General features: G+C 32.3%; 1 protein-coding gene across 1 annotated transcript in view; it reads right to left on the bottom strand.

Annotated features, from left to right (window-relative positions):
• The window catches only part of LOC131852637 (uncharacterized), a 123,654-nt gene that overhangs the window by 12,637 nt on the left and 83,882 nt on the right, over window positions 1–27,135 (bottom strand). Inside the window, exons 7-8 of the mRNA XM_059203332.1 lie at window positions 12,679–12,777; window positions 1,496–1,580 (exon numbers count right to left, since the gene is read on the bottom strand). Coding sequence (XP_059059315.1) covers window positions 1,496–1,580; window positions 12,679–12,777 — 184 coding nt within the window. The remainder of the gene's footprint in view (window positions 1–1,495; window positions 1,581–12,678; window positions 12,778–27,135) is intronic.

Raw genomic sequence — 27,135 nt, 5'->3', positions numbered from 1 at the left:
TGTGGCTACTAGACAATTAATACAAATACATTTTTTAATATATACAATATGCATAGCAATTACAAATCCGCGACCATCGGAATGAAAGTGGTGTGCTATACCGCTAGACCACTAATCTTTCCGATAATTTGTTCTTATATATATAATATTTGTTAATACAAGATTTGTGGCCTATTATACAAATATATATATCCTTAAAAGATATGTACACTAATCTTAATAACCCACAATTGATAAATATTGTTCTTATATATATAATATTTGTTAATACAAGATTTGTGGCCTATTATACAAATATATATATCCTTAAAAGGTATATGTACTACTTTAATAAATAAAAGTAATAACGATCCACAAATTGTTGCTCGTCTACACACGCCCTTATCGCCAGACCCTTCATAAAAGCTAAAGAGAGACCGGCTTTACTTTATAATTTTATTATAATAAAAATCCGTGCGATTTTTAATATTAAAGGTAATTTAACTTTGTAATATTCTGTTTCAAACATAATTACGCCGCTAAATAATTTTACAATTAATGAACCAATTAGCTTTTACATAGAAATTTTCTTTTTGCAATTTGTAAAAAAAAATTCATAAGGAAAATGCCAGAAAAATACGCAATAAAACATTTGTTTGTCTGCCAGCGAATAGCAATTACGGGCTGTAAAGGGACTCGCGATACAAACAGGAGGAGAGAAAAAAAGGATTTCTCAAGTTATCATTATTTTGAACCGTAACAAAGAATAGAATTTGTCTCGAAATTTGTCTTGTATGTGGCGAGAACATAAAAAAATATTCAGACTTCGCTTAAGTTACCATTATTTTGAACCATATTAAGGTAACAGGTACAGTAACAATAATAATAATCCTGAATAATTCACACTGCTTCGTCTAAACATAAGCAGAGCTTGATTTGTGGGTATTATAGACAACTGACAAAATACTTAGATACATTTTTTACATTTGTAAATACATACAAACACCCAGAACAACAATGGTTCTCATGAATACAAAGATTTGCACCTTGCGATGAATCGAACCCCAACCATTGTATGTAAAGCGGTGTGCTAAACCGCTAGACCACCAGTGCCGTGAATATATTTTATTGCATACATTGAAAATGTTTCCATTACGATGAATGGTAAGGTAAGGGTAGTAAGGTAGGTAAGGAACACACGTGTTGTTAAATTATATCAAAGAATGATATGTTTGATGTATAATAGGCCGTCTGTAGCCCACTCATGCATAGATGGAATATCTCCTTTGGAAAGTATACACTCTATCCTGGAGAGATAAAAATTATCGCTCCGAAGAATATCCTTCAATTCTTGTCCCTGACGGGTCTAGGTAGAGGACTTTGATAAAGGGCGAGCGAGACATCTGTGCAGGTCATAGTGCCACAGGTAAGACCTGTGCACCTTAGCCCAAAACATATAAAAATTAAAATAATAGACCATTTATAAAATTGTAAGTGAAGTAACAAACCAACTTACCGTTTTCTGTATTTGTATATGATGAGGACGATGAATGCGTTGCCGATGAACAGCGCAGCTATTAGGAGTGATGGTATGACAATGTCTGAAAAGAAATATGTATATATTAGTCTTAAATAATAGTAATGACCCAGGACTATTCATACAGCGCCACCTAGTCAAGCTAAGCAGGGCTTGTTTAATGGGTACTAAACAACTTATTATGTATGCAAACTAGCTGTGACCACATCCCGAGGTTTCACCCGCGTGATTTCAATTTATAGTCTATATATTATTCTGATGTATAAATTACAGTATTGTAAATTTTCATTAAAATCCATTCAGTAGTTTTGGCGTGAAAAAGTAACAAACATATCCACACTCACATACTTTGTTTGTAATAATATATTAGTACTAACTGACCCCCAAACGTTGTTTTGCCATATTAATTAATATCGCTATTAAAAAATAAGTGTTGGTGTTAGAAAGGTTCAAATTTAGAAAAAAATAGGGTAGTATATAAATTTTAATGACACTTTATAAAAAAAAATTGTCCAAAAAAAATGTTAAAGGAGGACAACTCTTATCCCTTAGGGGTATGAAAAATAGATAGTAGCCGATTCTCAGACCTACTGAATATGCATATAAAATTTCATACAAATCGGTCAAGTCATTTCGGAGGAGTATTGTAAATAACATTGTGACACTAGAATTTTATGTATAAGAAGATACATATTATTATATAATATTCACAGAAAATTAAATTAGTAGATTGCCATTGCAAAAGATATCTATAAATCTATCCTATAAAACACATAACATCTTGAAGGCCTACTAAGTCTACACATTCAATTCAATACAACGAGACATAAACAAAAAAAATTTTGTACATTTTCCCTTAATCTAGCGATTAATTGGAATTAGAGGGGATCTGTAGAATTCAATTTAAAAGATGTTTGAAGCATCGGGATCGTACAATAAGCGTCTTCACGGATCATCAATATAAAATAGAAACACAGCAAAAACTTGGTTAGATTCTGAAGTTATACCTACTGTATTAAGTTGGCGACGTTTTAAATATATTTTAATCATTATATATTTTTTTTTTATATTAATACTTTAGTACACACGATTTTTATAAATATTAATTTACCTGTTTCTATAAAATATTGTAGTTAGCACCAGAGTAATTCAAAGGCGTTCCATTCAATTTATGTGCTTTGACAATATTTTTTATTTTTCGGTGGTCTTAATATTATATTCTCTATAAAGCTAATTCATATGAAATATGTGTTTTTATCTCTATCTGATGATGTAAATATCAATAACAAACCACTAAATTAATCCGAGAGAGAGGTAGTAGAGTCGCACCCTGCCAGAAGTCTGGGCATTTTAATTGTTGAATTTACCTCAGCGTCGATAGTTTAAAATGTCGCTGACTACCAGTAAATTTACTTTACAATATATATGTATCATGTATATAGGTATCAGTGTAGGTATTCAATTTATATTTCCAAAAAAAAAATGTAATTTTATTTAAACTGACAATTCAATAAAGTTTTATAGAACAGTTTTCCAGATTGATCCACCGATTGTGGCAGTAGGTTCATGGTACGAAACCGTACCGTAGATAATATCACTGCACAATGTCGTGTCTGTCCCTGAACTTACAAACTTTGGTTGTATATTCAATAAGTTTTCAGTTACATATTCAAAATGGCAGACTACCTTTTGAGAGAATCAAATGACATCAAATCGACAATGCGTCAAGTATATGACATTTATAGGACGATTTCTTTTTTATTATTCACTTGAATACTAACTGAAATACTAACAGACGGACAGATAAAGTTGCATCATAATATGAATATCTTATGGTGCAACCATTTTACCACTTTCACGATTCAGAAGTATAAAACCTCTTAGCTAAACTTGCTATAAACACCAAAAAAAGTTAGTCAAAAGTATGTTATAAATTATCTATTGATACATTAAATTACAACTTTAATTCAATTGCAGTACAGCAAATACTTGAATGGCTTTCCATAAAGACTCTATAAGACCCTATATACTTAACAATTTGTTAAACCTCTGGTCTCGGTCCTAAAACCGTTAGGCTACGTTCACATTGATAGGCCACTTCATTAGCGTCTAAAGTCGAGTAACTTACATCATAATGCCTTACTAGGATACAGTTCTTATGTAACTTAAATGTTTACCATCATGTAAGCTGACCTTATGGCAAGTGGTAACCGTCGCCAATACAAGGTAGATGGTGTACGAAGCTAAATACAAAAAAGCCAAGTAGAGTGATTATTGAACTGGATTACTTTCATCAAGAACTAAGTGGAAATCTAAAAATATTTTTTTAACTTTTCATACCAAATTTACGAAACAAACTCCAATGATATCAAATATTATATATTAATATTCGTATTGCATCTGTAGTAGGTACAGTTATTTTATTAATATAATCACTGACTTTCAGCTTGATATACTCTTTACGACTAACTCCATATACACGTACAGCACCGAGGAGGCAAATAAGCATAGGGCACATCTGATGGTAAATGGTTACCATAGCCCACGCATGCCTGAGACACCAGGGGTGTCAGGTGCGCGTTGCCAACTCTAAATTCTCTCTGCTACTCCACAGGTACTGCGCTAGGGTCTAGGTCCTAGAACCTAAAATATCACCTGACGAGTACCCAAGTCTATGCACTAAACAAGCTGCGCAACTGTGCAGATGTAGCCTTATTCATCTGGATAGTCAGAAATGCTTAATAGCGGCCGACGGAGTTCGCTACAAGTTCCCGACTTGACAATATGGCTTTATTACAAGTTTAGAGTCGCTGTTACCTCCAGTCGTTTTGCATAAATTACCCCCCTTTTGTCCCAAAACAGATGACTTCAATTTTCAGTGGTTGCAGTGCTGTAGAGAAAATGAAATTACTGGCAGTAAAGCCATATATAACTAGAATAATAGTTATTTCCGCTTTTGTCTGTGATATTCATAAACGAATAGGATGCGATAGGTCGTATACATTTCAAAATTCGAATTAGGGACAAAAAGTTTTTTCTTCATACACGGACAAAAAATTCATACACGTTTCGAAATATCAAAGTAAGACTTTCATCATCACAGAAATAGCTATATCATAATATACAGAAGAATATTTTAGATTTACCTTTATTTTTTATATTATATGTACAGATATATATAATATAAAAATTGTATTGAGTATTCTAAGAAATTAAACATCCTTGAACAAACAATCTGTATAACATTCTACAATTACTATCGTAAAAACATTCTTTAAGCAACTTGCTTTTTACAATAGAACTGTGTACCTGAATTCCAATTTAAGATAATAAAAAAATGAATAAGCATGACTAATAGTGTAACAGAGTATTTCCATTGACGTGACTATTACATAAATTTTACAATATTTACTTGTATCTATTATAGCCTATTTGTTTAAAACTCCGACTTAGATCACAATGGTCGTAAGTTTGTTAAATATTTGTGTTACTTAATGGATTTATATTGTTTTCTTTAATTCCGGTACCATTGGCATGTGTGAGACCACAAATATTCAATGCGGCGGGTGAACAGTGAAAACTAGACTATATCCGAAGTCTATTCATTGCCTGACGATGGCTCGTTCAGAAGCCAAATACATCGCAACCTGGGTGTAATTCAATAACAGTCGCAATTTGATCACCAATAGAGAAGGCCGTAACGCTTTCAGTAACGGTGGTCAGGTTTCCGCACTGAATATTTGTGGTCTCACACAGGCACAGGCTCAGGTAAGGAAGAGAATATAAACTTATTAAGTACTAAAATGAACTTCAGCAAAATGATTTCTAATTTGATACCTGGTATACGTCGCTATATACATGGCATCCACGAACATCACGTTATCATGTGATACAACATGGCCTTTACGATTTCCCTGCCTTATACGAAACACAAAGCAAGCTGATCCCCGGCTGAAATAGGTGAGACAGATCTCTTCCCACACATCTGTGTGGGTAGAGGTCTGTCTTGTCGACTTTGTCTACGGTCTATTTCAATAAAATCAGAATTTTTAATCGTTATATAGTTTATGATATCCTGGCATCATATTTGTTATAAGTACATATACGTTCCTACAAATTTGATGCGAATAACGAGCGTATGTTAAAAATTGATAACCTGATATGGCGCGCTGACATAACATATAGATTAGAGCTGTTAAGAAATGGCACGTACGTAACAAGGTAACGAGTACAGTACTTGTACTGAAGAACTGTTTCGGTACTTTGTAAATATCATAGTTACTATAGTTATTGTAGTTACTCTTAGTTACTGCAGTTACCACCTTGTTACTGTGGGTTTGTTTTGTTTGATTTATTATAGTTATCTTAAACAACTAGATCGTACCGAATAATATTTAAAACAATAATAATTATTACCTAATAATAATAGCGGCTGTAAATCTCATCAAAAGTAGTTAATGTAGTAACCAAGTGGTACTCATTACTATACAATTTACGATTGAGTAGTTAGTTTAGACTAATACGGGTAATCCATTTACCGTTACTTTTAAATCCCTAGTTATGATATGGCGCGTCGACATAACATATTTATGTAATGCGATACATATATCCGATATCTATTTGAGGATAGACATGTCGGTAATCGAAATATAATATTCAATATTTTAATTACATCAAAATTATTTTATAAATGTGGTATATATATTAGTAACATTTTGAATTAGAATTAAACAAAATTGATGTTAATTATTTTTAATTTGGGGTTAACATATATGAAGAAACCTCCCTAAAACTGTAAAATGTGACACTAACTATTTTATTTAGTTCTGTCATTTATATTATCAATAGATGTCGATATATATACAAATATTCACACGGAAAGTCGCAGGAGCGAATAGTAGAACACCTGGACAGTTGTATTCCACTAGTATAAAAAACGTATATATTCTCTATTGCATTTATATATAGTAAGAAACAACATATTTATAAATAAAAATGTGAGCAAGGGTGGGCTTATCTCTGAGAGAGATCTCTTCCAGCCAACCTAAAGCTATGACAGTGGACATATTTAGCGGATAATGGTAATGCAAGAGATAGAATATGACTATGTATAGTTAATAAATCTACATATTATAATACATATATAAAACGATACTAAACATGCTACGTATGTGGTTTTTCAATATCGGATATAGACGAAAAAAGTCCCCGAATATTAAGCGATATTTGTCAGTACTGCGGCCAGCGATATACACCAAACGCCCAGTATTACAGAGCCGGGGTCTGGTAAACGAGCATTTGAGGGGATCTACCGCTACCAAATTCCATTTGTTACCAGCTTTTTTCGCCTTTATTCAATGGTCTGAAAACTGACATTTTTTTAGGAGCCGATTCGCAACGTTTCCTTTCGCAGATTCGTACCGCGAAATGGACTTAGCAAACATGACTTTTTTTATTTTATCTGTAAACTGTTATCGAAGACTTGCTACGTTTTTAATAATATTAATAAGCAAATATTTATAATCTATAGCCGACTCGACTGATATCTTTTACATACATACATAGGTTGGACTGATCAATATCTACGATATAGTTTAAATTATTATTATTTATTTATCTGAGCGACCCACAAGACATAGTGGATACTATGTAATATTATCACTTGCCAGAAGTTCAGGTATATAATGTTGACTTAATTACTGGTAGCCACGGCATGTGTAAGTGTTTACAGAAGTTTTAAATATTGTATATTTATATATATATATATAACTAGCTTTTACCCGCGGCTTCGCTCGCGTTAATTTATCCCCTTAGGGGTGGAATTTATCAAAATCCTTTCTTAGGGGATGCCTACGTCATAGTAGCTTTATGCAAATTATGCATGCAAAGTCTCAAGTCATGCCCGATCGGTTTAAAATTGACAAAGTTTCATACAAACTTTCATCCCCTTGGGGATAGAATTAATAAAAATCCTTCCTTAGCGGATGCCTACGTCATAACATCTACCTGCAGGTCAAATTTCAGCCCGATCCATCCAGTAGTTTGGGCTGTGCGTTGATAGATCACTATGTCAATCAGTCACCTTTGAGTTATATATATTTAGATTTAAAATTATTCAATCAAATGCGTTAGTCGAAGTATCATTTAATATTTTGTTCTATAAAAAATATGTCCATCAACATAGGAGCAATGCAAAAGTAACTCCAGTAGAATAAGTAATAAACAAAATTAGTTCACAAGGACATCACGATACGTACATGGAATTAAAAAAACTTACGAATTCAATTGATGATTGATGTTAAATTAAGTTTGGTTGTTAACTCTTATGCTACTTCTTATCTCTTGACGTATTAACAGGTTAACCCATTTTTATAAAATTATATATAGATATATAGATATCTGTTGAAAGAAAATAGATTACTTTTATCCCGATCGATCAATATACCCAATATATATTTGAATAGTCAAGTTTTTTTATTCTACTGCTTATTCGGAATGCAGATTCATCACAAGAAGAATAAGCAAGAAACTTGTGTGTTGCTATTGTGTGTTTGCTGTAGTAGTAAGAGAAAGCTATTAGTTTCATAAATAAACAGGTAAAGTTACTGTATAGACATTTGGTATACTTTTATGTCTATTTCTTACCGTAAAAGCAAGGGGAGAATAACATATTGATAACATTTGTGAGCGACGAAGGATGGAGGAGGAATTTATTGAAGTGGAAGCCGCGCATAAATACGAGGATGCAGGGGGGAAGAGGGTTGTTGGTAATGCCCCATTGCTAGCAATGTACCATGTTAGGTCGACATCCACGCGGTTCCTTCTGAAAACCACCGTGATAAATTCCTACTGAATTTGTCAGGGTGGGCAGGTTGGTGCAACATTTCATTATCATCCACGAAAAAAAACACGAGAAACTAAAAAAGGACTGTTCTCTATCAGGACGAACGACTGGAACGAAAAATGGAAACTGGAAATGAATGAGTTAGATTAGACATAAAAAGTGAAGTAACATGTATGTCAGAATACAGTAATTTACAGTCAAAAGAAGATCATATTGCCGCCAAAAGCAAATATCGACGTGAGTTAAGTAAATGAAAGTTACATTAAAGCCATTATGCCTCTACCTGCTAAATATTTAAATTTTAATAAAAAAAATTGGCTTTAGGCGATAGTTAACGAGATTGCTATCAATGAATGACTCGTGTAATGTCATAGAATATAGGAATGTCTTTATGTCCAGAAACTCTTTAATATTAAATATATTTTAAGATTAATTTCTATTCTGTGATTAAAATATAAACCAAAACTCTATATAATATGTCAGCTTACTATCTGTACTGTTACCATTAAAATATTTATACAATATATAGGTCCATTGTGACAATCATAAGTTGTTCGAATAGACTCGAAAATGTTCTAAGATTCAAATTGAAGTAAAGCTATAACTTCAACTTTACTCAAAGATAGTAACGACAGTGTAGCAACCGCAGTGTAATTTTACAAACTGCTATTGGCCAATGTAATGTAGTATGCCTGTATTATCCCAAATCTGTTAAAATATAGAGTCAACATATTCACAGTTCCCGCAGATATAAACACGCTTGCGGTTTTCAGGTTTCCGAACTGATTTCGGGATGTTTATATCCTCCTAAGAACACATATACTTATTACGACGTATGGTTTTTGATATTTATAATTCATTTCTCAAATGTTTGCCAGGCCCTATATATACTCTGCCCGCCTACACAGTACGCTTTTAATTGTTAATTTAAACTCATAACTGTAATAATGGACTATTTCACTTTTAGAAGCACTATTTAAATTTAGAGGAAACTATATGATTTTATGAAACTGTATATGAATATATGAGTATATGAGTTTTGTCTCTTCAGTGAAATTATCACACCGTTGAATAAGGTAAATGGAACATGCTGTTTAAGAATAATTCTCTGTACCATCCATGGTTGACTGGTAGATTATATATAATAGCCATAAGTTATTAAGTTCGCCATATGTTACTAACTTTTTGTATTATGAATATTAAAGTTATAGACATAAATAAATAAATGTTATAAATAAAAAAATGCTCTGACTGGATTACAGTTACATGCATGAAAGAAAGAAGGAGTGACTTTCCCAAATTCACATAAAATGCACACAAGTAGCCATTAAAGGAAGATCGAGTAAAACTCGATGAAAATGTACAAAGTCAAATCGATTGATAGGTGTTATACTAATCTGTTTATATCCTATTATTCAAAGAAACTCGTACCCAAGAAAAGTGTAAAAGTAAGGAGTATTATACATAATAATGGCATTACAGATAAGTGTTGTACGCAAGTTGACCTCTGTATCTAGATACTTTAAGAAATATTTATAATAATATGGCCTGTACGACATGTCAATTTGATTAATTTATAACAATTTATCTACACTTATGAACATAAGTGTAGATAAATTGTTATAAATTAACACACATTGTACATAAAAATGGCCAGCATCAACATATAAAACATCTATTATAATATCTGCCGAACCGCGAAACTTCGTCTGCATAGCATTTCACCCGTTTCTTTATCTTTCATTGCAGCACCGTTCTTTTTTATCATAGCCTGATGTTATATAGCCTATGACATTTGTTGATGAACTAGCTATCCGATAATACAAGAATTTATAAATGTGGTCAGGTGTACCAGAAATTAACTGTTCATAATATTACTAGCTACCCACCCGCCCCGGCTTGGCACGGGTGTACATGTATTATACATATAAACCTTTCTCTTGAATCACTCTGTCTATTACTACAAACCGCATTAAAATCCGCTGCGTAGTTTAAGAGATTTAAGCAAAGAGACGGTGGAAGCGACTTCATTTTATACTGTGTATATTATATTACATGTGTAGACAACAATATGTACCGGACTGTTTATGATACAATTACATATTTGGCATCCACCAGAACAAGACTGTGAAAGCAATTTCGCTGCGAAACATAATGTTGTACTCCTTGTAATTGGCCTATTTATATTCCATTGAAAACTTAACATGTTATGTATGTATGTTGATCATAATACAAATTATGTATGTAAACCACAAATTTACGGCATATTCAACGTATCCGATTGCTTTTGATAATATTATTATGTGCTAATTGCTGGGAAGCGAGTATAAGTGGAACATAACGTGGTTATAATCAGCGTGAAATATGATACCGCTTTGAATTGGGTCATATACTTATGTGTATTCGTATCAAAGCAAAATATGAATATTTTAACATATTTTACATCTTAAATATGAGACTGAAGAGATTAAAACTGTATAGTAATAACGCAAGAACTCGCAAGAACTTGCCCTCATACGTTGGATTATATTCTGAGCATTTTAATGAAATACACAGGATGCAAACACTATTTATTCTACACTAACCATGCCATGTGGCATACATGATACAATGCCATGGCTTCGCACATGTGTATATATATTATACAAATAAACCTCCTGAATCACTCTATTCCTAAGAAACTACAATAATGTCCGTTTCATAGTTTAATATATCTAACAGACAACTTAAGAGACCTTATTATATATTATGTAAAGATTTATCAAACCATTTATATAAATTCGCCGGTAATGGGTACTTTTTATTTGGCCCTCTTGCAATATGTCACTCTATTAGACCAGTTATCGATAAGTCAGACTATTTTATTATTTAGATTAGTCTATAAAATCTATTATGTCTAGACGAAGTATGTCTAGAACGTCCTCAACCTGAACTTCCACAGTTTCATACCTGATAGATCTCTTCAATCTACTATCCTTCCAAAAAAAAAAACCAGAGCAACACAATCTTCCCAAACTTTATCACTACATCATCTTTCAATCCACACTTCTCTGTAATTACACTATTCCTTATTATTTCAATTCTATCATGACAACGCAAGAGAAGTTTCCAAAGCAAAACGTAATACGAATAACAGGTAAATAATCTAGTTACTCTCGCCTCGTAGAGTTCTTAGACATGGGTTTAGCCGCGGTTGGTGACGGGCATACTAAAATTTAACATGGTACATATTTTCCTTACATTAAAATTGATAGTTATTAGGTATCCAGTGGAAATAACAGATATAATATCTGTTCCTGGCAGTTTGCCCATCATTCCTTTTATAAATATTTATACATTATGTTACTTTTTACTGTTAGTCCTCTCAAGATAAGTATACATATATAATTATATGCTTCTTTTTTCTTGAATAATTGTTTTATCTCTCGGTCTACTCACAATTTTATATTATTTATACATCAGCAGTAACTCTGAATAATAAAGAAAATAAATCTCTAAATATGAAGTACTAAACATTTTTTTTGTACTTCCAGATGTTAAGTTCCACCAATTTCTTCTTAGTTTGGGACTAGATAGCTCTATGTATGTATATATGTTTAAATTTATTTAATTAGACGATATGGACTTTTGCTTTAAGGCAGGTTTAAAGATGACAAAAACTCAATGAAGAAACAATAGCAAATAGCGATTGTGATTTGTACTATATAATTGTAATAATGTACTAAAAACCTTTGAACTTTGATCGATATAGACTATGTACAAAGCCATCTGCATATGCACCTATTTCTGCCGATATGCAGTTTTACTCAGAATACCAATGTCTATTCATTTATAAGTTTTTTTTATACGATGATAGTGTATAATTTGGTTGTGGAATAAAAAAATTGTATAGCTGTTACATTCGACTTTGATAGAATCAGGAATAAATTGTATTTACTGCGGTGTATCTACTGAATATCTCTATTACAAACAAGCATACGACCCATCTGATGGTAAACGGTTACCATAACCTAGAGACGCCTGAAACACCAGCGCCAGTGTCAAGCGCACTTTACAGACCCTAAAGAAACCTTAATATATCCTTAAAGTTGTGTTCCTTTATGAAAGGTCCGTAATGGGAATCAAATTTGGAGATGTCAACTGAGTCCTTTGAAATGGCAATGCCGGATGTCTGTGATGCTGTACTGTACACATATAAAGACATCGGTTGCCACTTCGTCAAGCAATTCGTCAGTTTTTTTGTCAAACCTATCATCATGTCATATTACATTAAAAATAATAATATAGCAATCAATTTTAATCACAAAGTGATACTCACCAACCATCATGTTGGGTTCGTCGTGTGGCGGCAGTTTTGTGTCTTTCTTATCACCTCTTGAATCTGAATCGTTCCCGACGGCCTTTAGAGCCGCCTCTACTGCAAAAGACAAAAAATACACCATAAATATTGATATAAATATAGTATCCCTAATAAGGTACTCAGAGATGGTGTCGACGTCGAGGGAAAGCCACACTAAACATAAGGCAGTTTACCTTATATTTTCTATCTGTTGGATTACTTTGGTTTGTTATCAGTATTTCCATCATCAGAGATGATTCTATGTGCATCTGCGTAGTACAAGTTCTATAGATTATTTAAAGGACATACAATTTCAAATAGACTATGATTGACCACAAAGACTGTAGTATTACGGAATGAAACAATATGTTCGTGACTAGAATACTAATTTATTCATTACCAATTTGACGGATTTAGTGGTCTATGGGTTTAGCCGCTTTATTTCACAACGCTTTACTTTCGATAATCACGGGTTCAACTCCTAGCAAAAACAATACTTCTAACGGATACTAAGTCAATCAAAAATATAATATCACTAGATAATTCATTGCATCACACACACCATACATCTAGACCCAAGCTAAGCACAATATACATATAAAACATTCAAACCAATAATCATACTCATGAATACAAATACATGCCCGTATTAGTCTCTCTTCTCTTAGTATCCGTATAAGTATTTTTTTTACACAGAAGCTTACCTGTTTTAATACATGTACTAGTGAAAACCGCACCTAACTTGGTTAAGCCGTTTCTAAGATTAGCGCTCGCATACGCACAAACAAACGGATACACTGGCAATAATTCTAATGTTTTGGGTTCATTTACATTTCTAAACTCCACAATAAATAAAAATCTTGTATTTCGTCTACGTATTAACAGATAGTTTCATTCATAGTCAGATTTATAAAACAATTTTACCTTTCCCCTAGAACTTGAACCTTACAGCTCATTGGTCATTTCCGAATGCTGAATGAACGTTTTTAAATCACTAATGTAAGTGAATTCATAAGCAGACAGAATTGGGGAGTGGTCATTAAAAACAGTACGTAGAGAAATAGGTAAGTAATGCTTTATCGGTATGTTAATACGGGGGGGAAAATGAAAATCCACTCACGCAAACACTGTCTCGGCCTAATTAATATCCAATTAAAATAATATACGTTCTTTAACCTTAGTATAAGAGGGTGATTAAAATAATGTCGCTGATGTAGATCATACCTAAACAGGTCACAAAGCAATCTGATTAGCGGCAGAAATAGAATAAAGAGAGGTACCTAGTCAGCACAATGTGTAAACTACGAGCACATCTTATCTGTGCTACACGATCATGATAATTCTTTTTTTTTAATTTGTTTTTACGCTTTCTTTATATCTAAGATCAGTCTGTACTTGTCAATATATCTATTGTAATTTTGTATGAAATATAATGAATTAGGTATATAATAGGTAATTTTTTTTTTGTGATTAACGTCGTTAACATTTAACAGCGCATTATTCGATGATGCTTTTAATGAGTCTTTTATTTAATTATTTTGTATTACAGCAGTGTTCCGTTTCATAAATTATATATATAATAATAATTTAGAATATATTAAAATAGTATTAAAACAAAAGAGAGAAATCGACCCTAACCCGAACATCTATTTGTTAGTCCTAATAAAAATCTTTTAATGTACATACATACAGGTACATACATTTCTTTCAAATACATTTAAAAAATATCTCATCTTGCTAAACGCAGTATATTGTTTACCAGATAACTACTTAATATTACTGACCGACTTTGTAAATCCTCTAGGGTACTTAACGATGCCTAATTAAAAGGCTACTCCCTAAACAATTCCCAATTTTCCAATTCCCTAAATATATTTTGTTGTTTCCAAATGTCTACTCGAAATAAACATATGAGAATAAAAAAAAAGCTCGTTATTAAGCCAAATTAATTTGATTCATTTGACGGTCTCGGTGGTATAGCGGTCCATAACACCGGATTAATTCCAATGGTCACGTGTTCAATTCCTCGGACGGTGCAAACATTTGCACAAGCACCGTCTTTCGGCTTAATACCCGGCAAACCTTGTTTTGCTTTATAAATTAACAAGCTCGACTTCGTCCGTGTGGAATAGTGACCTTTACCAAATAAATAATAAATATTTAATAATGTAACTCGAAAAATACAAAGAAAAAAGTTTCATCGTACAAGTTTTGAAAATGACGAATTTCTTCATCATCTTCAACTTTCATCTTATATTTCATTTTACCCTCTTAAGGATATTGTCTTTTAACAGGCTTTTAAAATGAAGTGATTCTAAGTTCGTAACTATTTTATATTAATCATTATTTTTTTTAAATAAGACTGGTCTGGTGTACCATAGTGATACTGCTGGCATAAAATTAAAGGTCTTGGGTTCGAAACTTAAAATGGTACCTAAAATACATGCACATATGTATATACACATTAAAATTTGCTTCTCATAAAAATGGAGACTGAGTTGAACTGAGCACCGGAAATCTTTATAAAGTGAGGGAAAACAAACAAAACTTCTAACTTACTTACGTAACATATTATGAAGAAGGTCTTCCTTGTGTAACTAAGCAAATTTGTTAAGTAACATAGCATTAACTTTATTCCAAAGTTTATATTCTAATCAAACTTGCTCTACAATGTAGTAGTTAAGACATTTCATTGTATATGTATAGGTACCTATCTCAAGAGGCAAAGCAAATATATATAATATAGATACATGAAAAAGTAAATATACCGTGGATTAATTCCGATACGTGTTCATTTTATGTGCTAACATTTGCACAAGCACCGTTTTTCATTATATTGTCTTTAAAGGCTTTTAAAATGAAGTGATTCTAAGTTCGTAACTATTTTATATTAATCATTATTTTTTAAAATAAGATGGTGTGGTGTACCATAATGATACTGCTGGCATAAAATTAAAGAAAACTAGCTGTGCCTGAGCTTTCACCCGTGTAAAATTTATATATATTTGCTTTGCCTCTTGAGATAGGTACCTATATGATATATATCCTATGTTTTTGTATATATAATATAGTGTTATAGATATACATTATACATTGTTTGTTGTTAAGTGCCTGAAGATGGCCGAAATATGCATTTTTATTTGTGTATTTGTGCATAAAAAGTTGTAATAAATAAATAAGCAATTTTATTGTAATTTAATTCCATTCAGTAGTTTTTGCGCAAAAAGTAACAAACTTTCATGCATCCATCCATCCACAGCGACAAACTTCCGCCTTCCTAATATAATATTCATAAGATATAATAAATATTTAAAAATAATAATGTCAATACCTAATCTAATTAAATGACAAATTTTCAACCTTTTCCGTTACAAAATATGAGTACTGATTATTATTTAAATAACATTCCATTACACGTAGAATAATAATAATATTCAAAACCTTCCGGAGCCAATCAAATATATAATAGAAAATTGATCGTTATCTCGTCAAAGATACGTTATTAATTATTCATTATGAACGTTAACAATTAGTAACCGAGAATAAGGAAGCTGTACCAATTACCGGGATAATCAACGTTTATGTGATCTTTAAACGAATGCGTATCTATTTCCCTTTGTCTCCCATTTCAGAGGGTCGGATATCAATAAAAATGCCTTAGCATCAGTTTTATAGAATTTTTATATCACTAAAAACGTTAACCCAGTTTCTTTATTACGTGAAAAGATGAAAGAACATTGGCCGTGACATTTTGACACACAATTGCCATCCATTTGAAATGTGCGTACCAACTGCCAACAATATATTTTGGCGGGAAAAAACTAAAGATAAATTGACTAGATAAAATAATAATGTAGTGTTAAGTTATATTGTCCCCATGTGTCAGGGGGACCCTTGTAGGAATGGAAGTGGAATAATTCGGTGCACAGACCCGACACCGCGCCCCGGGTCCGTAACTAATGTGATGAATGTCCGTCTGGGGACAGTTAGGCTGTACATGATCTGTATTTATAGTGGCAAGACGGGCTCTTCATTACCTGTCGCGTCCCTCAGTACTATCCTTATTCCACTAATATTATTATTGTGTATGTTTGTAACTTTGATTTTTATTAGTCTTAACGGATTTAAATAAAATTTCATAACTTCGAACATGGAACTTGTTAACTCAAATCCAAATCTGCTGTGTTAATGATCCACTAGCGACCCCAAAAAACTATGTACCATTTGTTATTTTCGAATCGTTATTATTGCCTTACCTTTGTCCCATTATTTGGGGCCAGCGCAGTATGTCATATTTCACTGATCATTAATATTCGTCATATTGAACATACTCTCCTTTTATGTATGTCATGTCTCAAACAAACCATCTTCAGAATATATAAAAAGTATTAATTAAGTCTTATCCAATAAGAAAAACTTCTGGCAAAATGAATTAGTGGAAATAGACATTCTTACATTCAGATGGCAGCAGTGAAATCGTAAACGTACCCTGACTACGTTGCGACTTAACGAGTTTAATTATCACGACTGTACAAGTACGCTGCGCTTTGTGTTCGCGCTTCCGTAAATTATTGTTGAGCGTCGACTTTTAATGGCATCAGGTGTAATTTGTACGTTTTACAGCTGGCAAGCAACTTCAGCTAGTTTTGGGCATAATAGTTTGCGATTCGGAACTCTCAGTTTAGTTCGGAACTCATCTGCAAACCACAATAGTTCGGAGGGTTCCAACTACATAGGCTGGTCTACCTCTAGTACCCTTAAGCAAACGTGTTCTTGTTTTTAAGCAAGATTTTTTGCATTTAGTCATATGAACTAAAACTAAAAAGATCTGAGAACTAAATAGAAAAGTTATGTTGGGTAGCGCTCTTCCGAACTAGTTCATTCACACTCGGTGCATTCTGGGATCTAAGAAATACGAAGACTTGACGAGTTGATCCGAATAGTCGCTTGCGAAATTGAATTTGTTGAGGGAATTATTGCTATGAATTTATAATTGAGAATTAAGTTTTTGTGATATATTTTCTCGTGTCTTGTAGCTGTAGACGAAATGAATATTGAAAATTGTTCAGCTTCATGAGCGTTCTACGGTACAATAGGTACACCCTTTAAGACTAATCTTCTACAGCAATTTTCTACCAGGTGGGTCGCCTACATATTGCCATTCCAGATAAATAAAGAAAAAATGGTCTTAAAATCCTTAATTAGATCGCCCTAGTTACAAGTTAAACAACATGAATTTTAATAATATTTGAGTTTCCGATAAACACGAAAGTAGACATGACACTCGAACCAAAATATTTCTCCAAGTTCCAAGAAATAAAGTTAGATGACGGCAATGATTAATGAACTCTAAATTTTAAATTAGAAACAAATTGTGGTTTCCTCCCATAATTCTTTGTTACAAAAGTATTTTAGATCTTTATATTTTTTTCATTATGTGTATGTTCCTACATGTCGTAACCAAATTATGGCATGGTTTACGCTGTCAGGGCCTGGAGAAGGAGATGATTATAATACAGTAAGGTCAGTCAGGACAGAATGGACCACGCAGAGGTCGACCTGATAGAGCATTGCTAGGAAAAAGACCACTGGTTTTCATTACCAGTAGATGGATATAATAAAAAAGAGGAAAAACATACTCATGAACACATCTCTTTATATTGTACAAGATTCGAGAAGGCAGTGTCCTAACAGCTAGAACGTCGAGTCAGTTATTTTATACAGACGTTATGAATCCAATAAAAAATGTCTCTGAAAAATTAAACACATAGTATAATATCAGTCTGATGCTATCATCTGCAGATTTTTAAAATGGCCTATTCCTTTAGGATTACAATTAGACTAGCATCGAGACAATCAAACTGGCAAAGTTTCATCGTATAAGCATACTAATGCTGACAACTAAGAATTAATGAATTGTTACCCTTTTGTAACCTTAAAGTTTTGGAGCTAAATTGAAGGGTAATTGATTCAACTTGTCAGCCGCACTCAAGCGATTGACCGAAAACTATTTCCTTACTGTAATAATGTGAAATTAGTTCTCATCCGCGACGTTTGATATATAACAACTGCCTGTAACACACGGTTTTGTCCGTGTGAATTAGGTAAAGTATATTCTATTCTGAAATTAAAAAGGGGTGAATTTGAATATTCGGAGTTACTCCGGTACTACTGATACGATATTAAAATTCTTATAGTGTTGGATATGGCTATATCGCGTCACGTCGCGACCAATAGGAACCAAGCTGCAATAAAATATACTATATGTTAAAATAAAACATTAAAAACTATAAAATCATCTAGATCAAGTTGGTACTTACATAGATATCATTTATGAAGCAGATCTTCATAAATTATAACTATAACTCTGATTATTATGACTGTTTTATTTTATTACTCAAGTAGCTATTATATTTAGTTGCTGTGGTCAATTTTGCTATTTGGCAGTTTGTATTCACACAAATATTAAATGCTGAACAACAATTATTTAAAGTAGCAATACACAAATTTCTAACTTGTTACTCTTACTATGAGTTTGTTTTTAGAATGAGCGGTAGAATCATGAATATAGAATAACTATTCAAAAGTGCTTATATTAAGTTTATTACAATAAAGAATATTTCTATTTCGATATCTACGAAGCATATTCAATCGACTGACGATTACAGCTAATTGTGTACTAGACAAAGGGATTTCACTATATTTTATTTGCCGAGGTTTTATGTTTAATTTAATTGTAATCGTTAAGATACTCATTGGACATTTAAAGAGTCTAGTAAACAATCTGGCACAGTTTTAGATGATATCTCGTTTATATTTCCTAATCCTAATTAAAGACTTACTCGTTGTCGTAATTTATTTCCGTCGACGTTAAGTAATACAAGACACTTCCTCTCAGATTTTGTCGAGAATATAATAGGCACACTGAATTAAACGAGTGAAAATGATAAAGTTAGGAGAAAACCGACAAGCAAAATACCGAAATCAAACAATATTTATAATCTTTATTATCGTAAAACAGCAATTTTGGAAAATCGGTTTTGTGAATTTCGTAACAATATTGAGTTAGTACAAAATTTCGTTAAATAATTAATTAATCAAATAATGTATCGCGTCATACAGATCATTTATATATATATATATTTATTTAGTGCTAATTATGTATATAGGCTGTTTGCCGTTCCAATTACATGAAATAAAAAAAAACAACCAAACAAAAAAAAACCTAATAAATTATTTGTCATTTGCTTAAATTTATAAATCCGTTCAAGAGTTTAGTCTTGGAATCGTAATTAAGTAGTAACAATCTAGATGAGACACACTTAATTTACACACGGATTAATAATTTTAGTATGGATTAGGCATAATAATTAGTTGTAAAATTGTTGTCTTATTTACATAAGCCAAATCGTTATCATCTACTATGCGTTTTGAATATTGAATACTATTCTGTTCATCTCTTATACAGGTTGACTCGTCAAGCTCGAAAATCCAAGTAGAATACTAATACGAAACTGTACTAAAAAAGAAACATTTTTAAGTACGAAAGTATAAAAAGACGAATATAAATTTTGAAGTTTCTAAACTATATTCAATTGGTATTTTCGTATTACTTTTTGGAGATATTAGGCCAGTTTTAGATGTATGTACCCTCTACATTCCTTGACGGGTCTGTGCAGCGAACTTTGAAAAAGGGTGAGCACAAAAGAGCCATACAGGTCGCAGTGTTACAGGTCTTAGCACCTGACACCAGCCCAAAACCCTCAATAAAAAAAACCGTGTACATCGTGTAGGACACACGTATTTCCCTGAAAATCATCATGATAAATGCCTCGTGAATTAGACGATGGTCTAATTGACCTGACCTCATATTTACCTTATCATTCTCCACTGTGAGTACAGCTGGGTGCACTATTCCATTATTATCCATTAAAAATGCATCAGTATTTTATATATACGTTACGTATAGTTATTTTAATTTATACACGGTAGATACTTATTCCGTATTCATAACTCTCGTACGCTAGATTACTTGTTAAGTATCAATTTCACTGCGTTAGGTTGGCTGAAATAGATCTTTTACACGTAAACCTACCCCTGCTCACAAGTTTATAAGCATGCAATCTCTACATATAATAATAGTCTTACTGTCTATACATGAAAGATGTATTAAAAAATGTAGTATTGGGAGGCTTTATCAAATTAATAGAGCCCAAAACAACGATAGTTAGAATTTTGATTTGTTTGTCTGACCATTTGTGCGATCTAATGTCAGAAACAGTTTTATAGATTTGGTTACGGTTTACATTCATGTATTGTAATAAGCTACACTCAAAATTTCATGTTTTATTTAAAAGAGCAACACGCAAGTTTCTTTCTCGTTCTTCTTGTAATGAGACACTCTTGTAATGACTTTTTAAAAAGCGTTTTAATATTAGTTTATTTGAATAAAGAATTTTCTATTCCATTCAATTTATTTTTTAGTCCAATCGGCCAATACTTGTAGTATATATTTTTAGTTTTAGTTCTTTTTTTTAATTATACGATTACTTAATCGTGATCAGTTTCTTTAATAGTGAACAATTTCGTAACTCTAATATTCGTATGGATAACCAAAAATACTGCTTAATAATTTAAGATGTATAGAATATATAAAGATTTTTTTTTAATTTAATACATGTGCATGATTTTTTAATACAAGTTTAAACAGCAGACTGTAACTAGTTTTAAATAGAATCAATCAAACACCGATTTCAATTTGCTATATATCCATACGTATTTAGCACACTAGGGATTAAACTATAGCAGTAACTCCCTTTCATTGAGTTCTCCTTTGAAAGACGAGGATTTCAAACTTAATCAGAATGTAACCAGATGACATATACCGTTGATCCAAAACACTATTTGGTATTTATTAGGCTTTCAGCACAACACTCCATTATAGTTCCACTGGTCGGGTGTAAGTCTCTAATTAAAGGGGGATTTAGGACTATTATTACAACTGATTACTAATTAGGTCCTGGCTTACTTTGGGCACTATTATTAACATCGTATATTATTTTATTTATTTATTTATTAACTACTCGCTCCGGCTTTGCACGGGTGTATATGTATTATATATATAAACCTTCCTCTAGAATCACTCTCTCTATTAAAAAAATACGCTTCAAAATCCGTTGTTTTAAATATTTAAGCATACATAGGGACGGACAGACAGCGACAGCGACTTTGTTTTATACTATGTAATGATATATGTACACTACTATCATTATAGGCAATAGTGCATTCAATATTACAACACCAGTTTGATACAGTTGGATATAAGAAACAAGAAGCATATAAAAAACAATGCTGTCCTCTTGCATAGGCTAAAGTCCGGCCACTCAGCTCGCCTTTCTGACAGGTTGGGATCGAATGGGCGATGTAACTTTGAATTGAAGTACAATTTACGGCAAAAAAGGCATTTAAAAATTCTACATATAAAAATTAAAATGATTTAGGTATGTTAAGTTGTTAAGATAAAAAACTGATTTTTTTACTGTAATATATTTATGATTTATACCGTGCGAAATAGCAGCGGCTCCGAATCTTAATTAATTAAAAAACAAACAGTTAACACAGCACCATCTAGTCTCACTGTAAGCAAAGCTTGTGTTATGGGTAGGTACTATACAACTGATATAAATGCTTAGATTTTTTTGGTTAATAAGAAACACAATATACATAGAAAACACACAGACCTATACCAATGCAAACCTATACAAACAATTATACTCCTGAATATAAATGTCTGAACCGTGCAGGGAATCGAATCCGCGACCATCGGAATTAAAGCGGCGGTGTGCTAAACCGCTAGACCATAATATACCGCTAGATATAGAAAATAAAACCTAAAATGTAGACAGCTAGTAAGTAATTAACTTACATACTGACTTCCATAACCCAGAATTACTTCCTCAGGCTTTTAAATAGCCATAATAGGTACATACCTAAATCGATCACAAGGCTCAACGTGAATTATTCAATAGTAGTTAATAGCTGTAATATCGGTTTCAATAGCGATATGTAAACAAGAAGCTTAAAGGGTGAACACGGGGTGACGTCACTTTATACGCCTTTATACGGTCACCCATCCATAAGTTGCTTAACTTCATTGATCGCAATAACAAAATTGTTCTTGTTATGAGCGTTCCTTGAATGGGTAGCTTATAAAACATGTGTGACTTTTTGGTAAAAAATGTGGGATCAAAATTAGAAATGAAACAATGATGAGTTGGTTAACCTACGCACAGTAAAAAAACATCATATTATATACATGGTTTTTTACCTATGTTAGGTAAAATAATAAAATAAATGTATAGGTTTGTCCTTTCCCACCACAGCCCATCAACCGCTTTCTTTTCTTACCTAATGGTTAGCTGATAGAGAATGCCATATGGCATTAAATTCACCAAATTGTACAATTTTTAAGTGCAATAAAAGAATAAATAAATAAGAGTTTTTCTATATAAATTATATTCAGAAGATATGCCCTTTTATCTCCAAAAACAGGTTGATAATACCTAGTTGTCCTGTAATACCCACATATTTATTTGAATTTAATCAATAAATAAATAAAACTTTATATCACCGCAGACTACTGAATGATTTATATAAATTTGTTCAAAAAATAGCAACATGAACGTATTTCAGATGCTGGTGTTGCTTTCGCGTCTCAGTCGATCCATCTAAACACACATCAGTAACAGCATTAGGTACAATTCTCATCGAGAATTTATTCCTATTTTTAGTTTAGTCAAGAATTTTCTAACGAAATGTATAAAGTCGTGTAAATATACGAATTGGATGCCAGCCAAGCCTCTCAATATAGGGTTACCATAATTTTAAGTATACTTATTACTAGTTCACACGCGCAACTATGTCTGCATCACATGTAGCCCGTTTTCGCAATATTTCTAAACAGCTTCCCTCTTATTGGTCGTAGCGTAATATTATATAGCCTACAGTATTCCTCGATAAATGGACTACAAAAGTATTTAGAAATTCGAATCATTAGTGTCGGAGATTACATCTAACATCCGTACGAACTTTACCTCTATATAATGTTAGATTAGATAAAGAAAGAATAATGCACGTAGACAATAAATATAAAGTAATAGAGTATAAAGTGTCAGGTACTCTGGACGGTTTACTGAAAAAATCTTATATAAATACAAAGTTATGTAAAACTTTGTAGTATATATTTATATATTAATACTAATATATATAGTATATATTAATACTAATACTTAGTATTCACAATAAATATTTAAATAACCCTGGACAATTAACAGAACGCCAACTAGTCCCACGGTGAGCAGAGCTTTTTTTATGGGTAGATACTAGACAACTGATATAAATATTTAGACTTTTTTTTGTAAATACATACATACATCAGTAATTCAGTATAAAACATCCAGTATAAAATACACTCATGAATACAAATGTTTGCACCATGCGAGGAATCGATCCCGCGACCATCGGAAGTAAAGCGGTGTGCTAAGTCGCTAGACCATTCAGGCCGTCATAGAATTTCATTGGTTTTAGATGCCATAAATAAAAAATCATGGAGACCCTAGTTGCGTGGCCGAATACGAACGTTTATTCGAGACGCGTGCGTGACGCGGGCGGGAAATATGGAAAAAAAACAGTAGCTGATTAAACTTCTACTTTCACGAAATAACACACATAGAAGGGACGAATAATGTAGGTAACGAAGAATAAAAAAAACTAATACAATTATGTGATTGCATTCAGTTTCATATGATAACAAAGTACCTAGGTAGATTTTGTAAGAAGTATAGGTCAGTCTCACAATTATTTGAGTCACGAAGTAGTTTAGTTTATAAGCGGTATTACAGTACAAGGGTTGTCTTTTCGCTGAAGGGAAGATAAGACAGTAAAATTACAAGATAAGAGACATGGCAACGCGTGAGTGGTACGGGCGTCAGATGATAAGCTGATGGCTGTAGTTGCTATTCATGTAGGCGACGATTACCACTTACAATGAGGTTTATTTATCTTTCCAATTATATGAAATAAGGTAAACATAAGCACAACATGTTACCACTCTTACATTTTCAAGATATCGTAAGCGCCTATAGAAATGAAATAACGCAGAAGAATAATCCGAAATAGAAATGATGTGATACCATCAATTGGCACTTGATGGATTAACTGACTTCTTGCTCTTCCTCCACTAGTGCCCCGCCAGCATACACCGTTAGCGAATGCACCATACAAAAACTCTTCAAATGCAGGAAATCTAACGTAATATAAAAAATATAGATATATGAATTACTATATGACCCGACGAGTTACGTATTACATACCCTTTTGTTATCTATTTCATAAAGCCATATAGTTACAATTCCTATTGAAATATTAATTTTAAATCCTCCCTACATGAGGTTACTCACCCCATTTCCCGGGGGTTGTTACCCCTAGTGTTGCTGCTGAGGCAAAGGTGTTCGAGGCCCCAGCCTATACCCTCCTATGAGGGTGCGGAAGACCCTGTGTCTGTGTTCCCATACAAAATTTTTCGCTTTTATTTTTCGTTTTTTTTTTATCAGGAAAATTGTCAGGTACAATAATAATAATAAAGATTCCGATACGCCTACACATGAGGCTATCCAAGAACATATCATCACAGTATCACTATTTTCGGGGTGTAGACCGTTTTAATTTTCAAATTATTCTTCTATGGAGAACAATAAAAATAAAACTGATCGCTGTCATAAGAAAGATATACGAGAAAAACTATAATTTGGGAACTCCATCAACGTTATACAACCTAAAACGATCGATAAAATATTTTATTTTGTTTGTGTAGACTACAAATACAAATAGATATGTTTATTTTGCCTGGAAAGTGGTTTGGTTTACAGGATGAAATAATTTATGATTTATGAATCACACACACCAGAATCTGGTATGCAAAATTAATAGTGACCAGTCGTACCTAATAACAAATAGTTTGTTAATCTTATAGTTGCTATATACATACACTATGTACCGTATACATATGTGTGTTTATTCCGTACTTCATTTGCATTTGCTTTATTATCAAATTCCTTGACATATACTACGATACGAAGATAGCTAAGCACTTCGCGATTAGCTATCTTTTTAACTGTTATTTTGAACACATTTACGGTAGTGTTTTCATTTCATCTTAGAATTTGTAAATTTTGATTGCCACTCAATAGACTCAATCAAATCAAAATATCTCTATTCATGTAGGTCAGGTCAAGTAACTATTATGATATGTAAAAATTTACCGTCATTTCGGAGTGCATTTGAGCTAAAAAGAATTGACTTATTAGCAATTCAAGACTAGTGTAAAACAAAACTACAAAAGACACATGTGTTTGTGCACGTTAGTCTCAAAATCGACTTAACCGATTTGTATGTGGTTTTCGCAAAAATAAGGTAGTAAATGTATGTTATGTTCCAATCAGATTTAAAAAATATATATATATTAGGTAAATCAGAGGCTCAGCCAGCTTATAACGTTAGTGTAAGTACCTATATTATATAGGACAGCAATGTATAGTGGGTATATTATTATTATAATAGCATTTCAATTTCCTCAAACACACGACTAAAATATCGTTATTGTAATAATTTATTTTAATCATAAATACGTATATATGCGAGACTAATTAACATTCTTTATGAACATTATATGAAACAGAAGTCTATTTATGATTACTACAATAATTGTATAAAAACATAACATAATAATGCGCTATATTTGACGGTTTCGATGGTCTAGCGGTATAGGACTCCTCGCACGGTACAAACATTTGTATTCATAAATATATCTTTCTGTGTCGGTCTGGGTGTTTTCTATGTACACATTATGTAGGTACTTACAAAATAAAATTGTATTTATATCAGTTGTCTAGTACCAATGACAACCTCTGTTTACCATGGGACTAGATGACGCTATGTTAATTGTCCAGAGATATTATTACTTCTCTATAATTTATAACGTTTTATTGAACTTAATATAGAACAAACTGAAACTTTTGTATTTATTTAAAATTAAACATTACATTATTTTTAATTAAAAACAAAGATGTAGTTACTATGAACTGATAATCTGAGAAAGGCTTTATCTGTAACACAATTATCAGTTATATATGTACATACATACACATATATATATAGGGGAATTTACGTAGTTTATTAGTACTTAATTACTTTAAGTAGGTACTAATAAAATAATAAACCCATTCATGTGTACTTTCGCTGTTTTATTTAAATAAATGTATAAATTCTATTTATTTTGTTAGTATAAGTGTCAATAAAATAAATAAATTAAATAGGTACACTTTATTGTTTGTTATTAGTGAAGACAGATTTACGCTATCTTCTATGTAAAAAAAGCAG

Source organism: Achroia grisella, unplaced genomic scaffold, assembly GCF_030625045.1.
Source record: "Achroia grisella isolate CSIRO2021 unplaced genomic scaffold, CSIRO_AGI_Agris_v1 utg856, whole genome shotgun sequence".
NCBI lineage: Eukaryota > Metazoa > Arthropoda > Insecta > Lepidoptera > Pyralidae > Achroia > Achroia grisella.
The sequence above is the reverse complement of the archived record's forward strand: the minus strand, read 5'-3'. Positions and strand labels throughout refer to the sequence as shown.